The 8,168-nt window shown below is 60.2% G+C and overlaps 1 protein-coding gene across 1 annotated transcript; it reads left to right on the top strand.

Moving 5' to 3' along the window:
- Positions 1-1,083: 1,083 nt before the first annotated feature.
- On the top strand, positions 1,084-7,612 carry SELENBP1 (selenium binding protein 1). The gene is made up of 11 exons (XM_009888099.1): positions 1,084-1,129; positions 3,125-3,237; positions 3,575-3,760; positions 4,588-4,708; positions 4,924-5,106; positions 5,640-5,818; positions 6,438-6,516; positions 6,619-6,740; positions 6,857-6,949; positions 7,155-7,273; positions 7,450-7,612. The coding sequence occupies exons 1-11, from the start codon at positions 1,123-1,125 to the stop codon at positions 7,610-7,612; spliced, it is 1,365 nt and encodes a 454-aa protein (XP_009886401.1). The 5' UTR covers positions 1,084-1,122.
- The last annotated feature ends 556 nt before the right edge of the window (positions 7,613-8,168 follow it).

Here is an 8,168-nt window from a genome sequence, read left to right as displayed (position 1 = left end):
TGCGGTCAGACGGGCCGTGGCGCAGAGCCCTCCGCGCACAGCCCGGCTTTGGTGGGGCTGTTTCTGCAGGAGTACTCTGAGGAGAAGGGAGAAGCAAGCTGAGCTGGAGGGGGGGTTCTCAGGGCTTCAGGTAGGAGCGTTTCCCCGGAGGAGCAGGGACACGAGTGATGAAATGAGTAAGAATGAAAACAAATAAGCTGACACAGCAAAGTCAAGTCGTACAATTTAGCTGGGGGTCTCTTCCCTCTCCTCAGGCTTGCCATCGTAAAGGGGAGAAGGGGTCCTTTTTGGGGGTGGGGGTTGTTTCCTAACAAGCTCTCGTTCACTGCGTTACGAACAACTTTCTCAGCAGTTTTAAAGTCTTTCGGAGAACGAGGCCGGCAGGGTTTGAAGTGCCGCGAGAGCCGCAGCAGCGTGATGGGGACTCCCAGGGGACGCCTCCGGCACTGAACGTCTCGGGTGGAAACAGCGCGAAAGCTTTCCATTAATGCCCCTGAAATCCAGGCACAGCAAAGCGCCGCCACCCCAGAGAGGGGCAGGAGGAGCCGCAGAGCAGAGCCCGGGGCTCGGCTCATCCCCCTCCTCACCCTGCAGCGAGGGGATGCCCTCTCCCAACTCTGCTCTGGGGAGAATCCTCTCCCCTCCCTCTGCCCCCCACTCCCGCGGAGGCTCCTCTGGTGCAGCAGCTGGCTGTAGTGCCTTTCTTCATCGCTGACGCTCCTCCTCCTCCCCGCAGGAGAACCGCGGAGCTCTCAGTGTCTCCTTGAAGCCCCGTGAGATGGGCATTGCCCCCGCACGCGTTGAGCCACTCTTCCTCTCCGCCACGGGGACAGGGTGGGAGGCAAAGCGGAGAGACGCGGCTCTGAGCCTTGTACCTTCCTGCACTAGAAATATATCGACGGTCTTTTTGGCTGCCCCAAACCTGCCAGGGGTCATTTGTGGGCATCCTGGTTCAGGTATTGCCATGCAGTGGGAGCGCGCGCAGCCACTCCAGCGAGTGGTTCCTGCGTAAAAAGGGGATTAAAAGAACTCACTGTCATCTAATTTCTGTTTGTTTCTGTTCTTCTCAATGCAGGAGAGTGCGGAGCGTGTGGTCCTGGCTTCGCCTCGCCTCTGGATGCGATGAAAGGCAAGTCGAAATCCAGGGCGGGCAGGGAAGAGCCCCGCACTGTCTGTCATTTAGGTGAAGATTAAAACAATGCTTTCAAGAGGGCGTCATCAATTAACTCTGTTCTCTGAGGAGGCTCCCAGCAAGCGTTAGGGAAGCGATGGTTTTGCTTCTGGCCTGTCCTGAGGCCAACCATCAATTGCACAATGACAGCTTGGTGTCAGAACAAACCTTTTTAGGTTTCCTGATGGCTTGGGATGGGTCACAGCCTGCAGCAAACCCACCTGTGCCTTCCCCTGTGCAAAACCAAATGGGATTTTTAGGTTTCTCGGAGGCAGTTGGATTGCTGTAGCCCCATGGCAGAGCTAAACCCGGGGAGGGAGAGGGGACCAGCCTGATTTTTCATTGCACTGGGGACACAATATGAGAAAACCTCCTTGTATAAAAACCGGTCCCACGGGCTGCTTCCTTACGTGTCCGGACGCTCTGCCTGAGACTCCTTCTTGCTGCATTGCCGAACCACTGGTGCTCTGCTGTGAAGAGACCGATGAATGCATCCTCTCCAGCTCTCCCTCCCTTAATCCTCTTCTCTAGGACTCAGCAAACACATCCTTGAAGCCTCAGAGAGCTCTGGAGCTTGCTCATCATCTGTGATTCCTATCCCTGAAACATCTTTGAACCGGGAGAACAATGAGGGGATGAGTCTTTAAAACACCCCGTGTGTCGGCAGGGCTGGACAGTGATTTAAATTAATAGCAAACAGCACAAATCCCACTGTCTCTGCTACTCTGGCAGGTTCCCTTGGGAACTATCTGGCCGCTTCAGCGGTGCCGGGTACCGCTGGCGCCCGACGTTCTTCCATGCAGACGTCTGGCAGGTTGGGCTCCCGAGCGGGCGGTGAGAAGCTCCTCGGTGTCCTTTGGACACCCCGGGAAGGGGACGAGGCCGGCAGCTCTGTGCTCTGTCCCACACCCCGACTTTTGGTGCCACCGCAGCTGCAGGGACGGGATCCCTCCGCCTTTGGCAGCTGCTCTCAAACCCCAGACCGACACAGGCACCGCTGTGCAGAGGTTTATGAAGGCACCGCGTTGCCAAGCCAGCTATTACCCGCTTTGGGTCAAATCCGAAGGTCCCAAATCCCCTCTCTGTCTGTTTCCCACCTCTCTCCCTTCCTCAGCATTCCCTAACTCAGTTCTCCCCCACTGGCCCTCGCTTTGGCAGGCCTTTATCCTGACACAACCGAGAGCACGTACCACCTCCGCGGCGATGAGGAGGCTCCGTGGGGTCTGAGTGCCCTCGCGTGAGCGCTGGGCAGCGCTCAGGTCCCGAAACAAAGCCATTTCCCGGCAGAGCCGATGACGCTGGCCGTGGGGAGCAGCGCCTGCAGCGGGCAGCAGCTCCTCTTTGGGGAGCAGGGAGGACGCAGGGATGCGGAGCACTGCTCCCTTTCCCGGCGGGATGCTTTGCGAGCAGGGAGCTCTCGCACCACCGCGTCGCAGTAGGTTTTCACCGCTTGGTAGGACCGCGGGGCTGAGCGGGGGCTCGGAGGGCTTTCTGCCTTTGACAGTTAGCCTGGCAAGCAGTTTTCCTTGGTACTTCTTACGTGTTTTTAAGGCTTCTCCTGTGCAGATGTGATGGAAACGAGACACGATGTGGTTTGATTTGCGTGCCGGTAGGATTGGGGAAGGGCTGGTGTGTCCTCGCGGGCACGGGGTGATCCCAAGGCGGTGCGCTTCCTTAGGGACTCTGAGGTCCAGAGATCCCTTCCCAGGGCAGGGGCACCCTCCGGCAGAACGAGCCCGAATCCCCACGGGGCAGCCCGCTCCGAGCTGAGCCCAGCTGAGCCTCGTGCCTCCAGTACGGCCAAGAGACGGGGATCCAACTGCCTCGTACATACGGGGGAACACAGCGGCTCCCCGGCGGGGAGACCCAGCCTGGCCAGAGACTGCTGCGAGGTTTTTATCCTGTCAACCGCGGTTTCTGCTGATGCTCATTGCAACGCTTCTGTGTTGAAAGGTCCCCGGGAGGAGATCGTGTACGTGCCCTGCATCTATAGGAACACTGGGAGAAAGAAACCCGACTTTCTGGCCACTGTGGACGTCGACCCCAAATCTCCGCACTATTGCCAGGTACCAAACGCTTCATCTCGGTGCTAAACTGGCCTGGGCATGAGCTCAGTGCCTGTCCTTTGCGCCCCAGCTGCTGGCTCAGTCCCGATAGCTGATGCCTCTCCAGTTCTCCCCAAGACTCTGAGCCTTCCTTTGCTTACAAAATCGATGTAAAACCCCCTTCATGGCCCATCCCTCGGATCCCCTGGGCACCGTCGCTCCCCCCTGCAGGGTGAGGCTCGCCTGAGGCATCCTGACCCCATTAGTGGGGTCTGCGACGCACCGGGCTCCCCGCTCTGCCTGCGATCCTGCCCTTGGCGGAGGAAAGAGCGGTGTAAGCAGGGCTGGGACCTTGCAGGTCATCCACCGCCTGCCCATGCCCAACCTGGGGGACGAGCTGCACCACTCGGGGTGGAACGCCTGCAGCAGCTGCTTCGGGGATGCAACCAAGAAGCGGAACCGCCTGATTCTCCCCAGCTTGATCTCCTCCCGCATCTACGTGGTGGACGTGGGAACCGACCTGCGAGCCCCCAGGCTTTTCAAGGTACCTTGGAGGTGGTGCCGATGCACGTTAAAGGCTAAAGGTCTGGGATCATAGAATCATAGAATCACAGAGTCACAGAATGGTCAGGGTTGGAAGGGACCTCTGGAGATCATCTAGTCCAACCCCCTGCCAGAGCAGGGTCACCTACAGCACGTTGCACAGGACGGCGTCCAGGCGGGTTTGGAATGTCTCCAGAGTGGGGGACTCCACAGCCTCTCTGGCTCGTGGATCATGGCTTCTGGCTGCGGGAACGGCTTGGCAGAGAGGCTTGGGGGCCCATCTCGGAGCTTAGCAGGACCCTGATCTCTGGGTGACAGTACGGGAGGGCTGTGGAAGTTGGCTGTTCTCCTGCTGATGTGCAAACATCGAGTTCTCCATCTAGCTCCGTGCGGGAGGGGACCGGGGCACACCGGAGGGGATGAGAGCCCGCCGGGTGCCAGGCACAGCGCTGCCTCTCAGGTTAACCGTCCCCATCTCGCCTGCGGTGTGTGTCTCCGAAGGAGCCCTGGGCACCTGCCCGCGGTCTGCCCCACACCGGCGCGCGCGAGTGCCTTGCTGGTGGCCTCAGGCAGCGTCTCCGGGTGAGCGCAGCAGCCGCCCCGTGTGCCGGCATGCCTGGGGACGCAGCACCGTGCACGCTCTGCCCCAGCTCACACGCTCTCAGCCCCTCTGGCTGCACGGCAAGTCCCGTCTTCAGGGCGGTGCCCGGCTGCGCTGCGGGGTAACACCAGGGTCGTGAACCGGCGTTGGGCACAGCAGCGACCGCCCCACTCGCCTGGCACAGCCCGGCAGGGAGGACGTGACCGTCCCTGCGAACTCCCCGGCAGGTTGTCAACTCAGAGGACGTCTTCTGGAAGTGCAACCTGGGCTACCCCCACACCTCCCACTGCCTGGGCAGCGGCGAAATCATGATCAGCACCTTGGGAGACCCGGCCGGCAGCGGGAAAGGTACCCCAGTCCCCCCAGTGTCCCCCATCCCCCAGGGAGAGGGTGTTGGGAGAGGAGGAACAGTCCCCACATCCTGGTGGCTTTGTCCAGGACTCCCAGCCTGTGCAGCAGCCTGGTCTGCAACACGTTGATCTGTCTACTGCTTGTTTTAGAATACATAAACTGTTTATCTGGATGATTTCCTCACTACCTATGTGGTTTTGGTTTTGCATCAGGCGGCTTCATTCTGCTGGATGGAGAGACCTTCGAGATCAAGGGGAACTGGGAGAAAGGGGACAAGATCCCCCCGATGGGTTATGACTTCTGGTACCAGCCACGCCATAACGTCCTGATCAGCACTGAATGGGGAATCCCCAAATGCCTGGGATATGGGTTTGACCCAAATGATCTGAAGAAAGGTGAGAAAACAGTTGTTTAAATACTCCAGGTGAGAGATGCTGGGCAGAACCACAAGATGGCCCAATGCAGTCTAATGGACATAGGTTAAATTGTCCAAGACAAATTGCTCGTAAAACAATTTCACACCAATTCCTAGAGATCTCATGGATTTAAAAAAAGACGAGCCCAGCCCATTTACCGTGAACGCACTTTAGATGCAGTCACCAGAAGTTCAGCCTTTGACAGTCCATAAATGCTGCTGCTGAGCTGTATGTGGGGTTGGATTTCGGCCGCAGGGATGGAGGGTGAAGCCCCATCTCAGCCCAGTTCCCCCTCAAAGGTTATACTGCCCAGCCCAGTCCTGTCCTGGCGAGATGGTCCCCATTGGATGCTGGGCACCTTCCCGTGGCTTTTGCCAAGGTCAAAAGCAACCAGCGTGTGCTGGTACAGCGACCATGGGGTTGCCCCTGAGGAGCTAAAAGGGCTGAGAAACCCATTGCACATCGGCTTGAGATCTGTGCCTCGCAGCATCCCCTCCGATTCCCCCTCCCAGGGCGCTACGGACGCCGCCTCAACGTGTGGGACTGGACCACTCACACCTACGTCCAGGCCATCGATGTCGGGGAGGACGCGGCCCCTCTGGAGATCCGCTTCCTCCACAACCCCGACGCCGCCGAGGGCTACGTGGGCTGCACCATCAGCAGCGCCATCCACCGCTTCTACAAGACCGAGGTAGGTGCTCCCCCAGGGTCAGCGGAGAAGGGCTGCTGCCCCTTGGCTGGCCGAGCCGCAGGACGCTGTGCAGCATCCCTCTTCCCGCATCCCCCACCGTCCTCCCGGTCCCCACCAGTGCACACACCGCCTCCCCGTGCTGTGCAGCCGCCTCTCTGCACCCAGAACATGAGCTGGCTCGGGGTAATCTCACCAGAGGACTTGTTCTGACTGGCAGCAGTTTAGGCTGAAAAGATTTAATTTAAAGGAGATTTATTTATACCTTTGTTGTGGATTTACAACAGCCCAAGCAATATTCTTCTCAGTGTCTGTTGTTGTGTGTAATGATGAAGTGGGTGAGAAAAGGGAACGCCTTTCACCAAACCAGCTAATCTAGCTGGAAAATTAGACAAGTGTTTGGCCCCCAGAGCCCTTACTCAGGTCCCAGAGCCCGTCTTCCCCACGGCTCCGCAGAGCCAGAGGTGAGGTTTCCCGCAGCTCCAAAGTAGCTGAGCTGCAGCCGGAGACAAGAGGTGGTGGACACGTGCACGGAGCATCCGCCCCGGCATTGTGTCTCCTCCTGCCGCTGCCACGCACGCTGAGCCCCCCGGGGCCATGTTCTGTCCCGCACCTCCTGCAGCGCGGAGACTGGGCGGCCGAGAAGGTGATCCAAGTCCCCAGCAAGAAGGTGGAGGGATGGCTCCTCCCGGACATGCCAGGTCAGTGCACCCTGGGGCTGGGTGCTGCGGTGCTGCCCGGCTTCCCCCGGGCGCTGCCGGTGCTGTCGCCCGTTTGTGCAGCTCTGTCGTACCTTCCCCAAGGCTTCATCACCGACATCCTCATCTCGCTGGATGACAGGTTCCTGTACTTCAGCAACTGGCTGCACGGAGACATCCGCCAGTACGATATCTCTGACACCCGCAAGCCCAAGCTGGTGGGACAGGTGAGGTGGCAGCAGGTTCCCGGTCGCATCCCGGTGCTTTTCCTCCATCTCCCGGGGATGGCGGGAATCAGCCCCTCCTCGCCACCTCGGCCACCCAGACCTGTGGTCTCTTGCAGGTCTTTGTGGGTGGCAGCATCACCAAGGGGGGACCCGTCACGGTGTGCAGGGACGAAGAGCTGCAGAGCCAGCCGGACCCGTTCTTCATCAAGGTGAGCTCAGCCGTCTCCCCAAAATCCCAGCGGCGGCAAGGCTGGGGAGCGGGTGCCTGCGGTTCTGCTCCACCGCACCCCACGGGATGGACACGGCATCCCACGGGATGGACACCGCATCCTGCACTGCCGGTTGAGGGGAGGTGGAGGCGTCCCCCGGTCTGGCACCCTCCGGCAGCACGTCTGCTCCTCCATCCACTCCCAGGGGAAGAGAGTGCCGGGGGGACCCCAGATGATCCAGCTCAGCTTGGACGGGAAGAGGCTGTACGTCACCACGTCCCTCTACAGCGCCTGGGACAGGCAGTTCTACCCCGACCTCCTCAAGTAAGAAAACTTTGATAAACGAGGATGACTGCAGGCGCTTGGGGGGTGGGAGACGCAGACCCCGCAGCTCGGGGACCGAATTTCGGCGGCTCCCCGGAGGCAGGGGCAGGTCCGTCCCCGCGGGGTGGCAGGGACGCCCGGCTGCGCCCAACGTCCCCGCTCTCGCCCCTCCGCAGGGACGGCTCCGTCATGCTGCAGCTGGACGTGGACACGGAGCAGGGCGGCCTGAGGGTCAACGGGAGCTTCCTGGTGGATTTCGGGAAGGAGCCCGAGGGGCCCTGCCTGGCGCACGAGATCCGCTACCCCGGCGGGGACTGCACCTCCGATATTTGGGTCTAGCCGCCTTCCGCCGCCCCCAAAGCCCCTCCTCCGCACCCCAAAATCCCAGCGCACGAGGGCTGTGGGAATTTCACACGCTCAACAAACCGCCGGTGACCCGTGCGTCCTGCGCTTGCTTAAATAAAACCGAGAGGTCATCATCCTCCTCCTCTTCCTCCTCCTCCGCCACAGCTCTCCCCGCCTCAAATCTTGTTTTTAAACTGTTTTCCGGAGCCAAAAAACAAACGTGTGGCCAAACCGGGGACAGGACACCGCGACGCGAATCCCGAACAGAGGGGATTTTCCCAACGCGCCCCCGGTGCCGCTTTTGCTCCCGAAAAACCCGTCCCGGTTTCGACGCCGGGCGTGGGAACCTCTGGCTTGCACGCACACGTGCACACAGCGCACACGCGTGTTGCTTTGCACGCACAGGTTGCACGTACACGCATGCCACGCACGCTTCGTGCATCAGAGACACACACACGCACACAGGTACGTTGCACGCGCCCCGCACACACGTGTCGCACGCGCCCCGCACACACGCCCCACGCGCGCCGGCTCGTTTACACGCGTGCTT

This window comes from Charadrius vociferus, unplaced genomic scaffold (assembly GCF_000708025.1).
Source record: "Charadrius vociferus isolate BGI_N301 unplaced genomic scaffold, ASM70802v2 scaffold1451, whole genome shotgun sequence".
Lineage (NCBI taxonomy): Eukaryota > Metazoa > Chordata > Aves > Charadriiformes > Charadriidae > Charadrius > Charadrius vociferus.
The sequence above is the reverse complement of the archived record's forward strand: the minus strand, read 5'-3'. Positions and strand labels throughout refer to the sequence as shown.

What these genes read in the sequence shown, in the direction of transcription:
- SELENBP1 (XM_009888099.1), top strand. An exon ending in GAGCCCCCAGGCTTTTCAAG is followed by an intron (nt 3,761 to 4,587) that starts GTACCTTGGAGG and finishes ACTCCCCGGCAG; the next exon opens with GTTGTCAACTCAGAGGACGT. An exon ending in ACCGCTTCTACAAGACCGAG is followed by an intron (nt 5,819 to 6,437) that starts GTAGGTGCTCCC and finishes CACCTCCTGCAG; the next exon opens with CGCGGAGACTGGGCGGCCGA.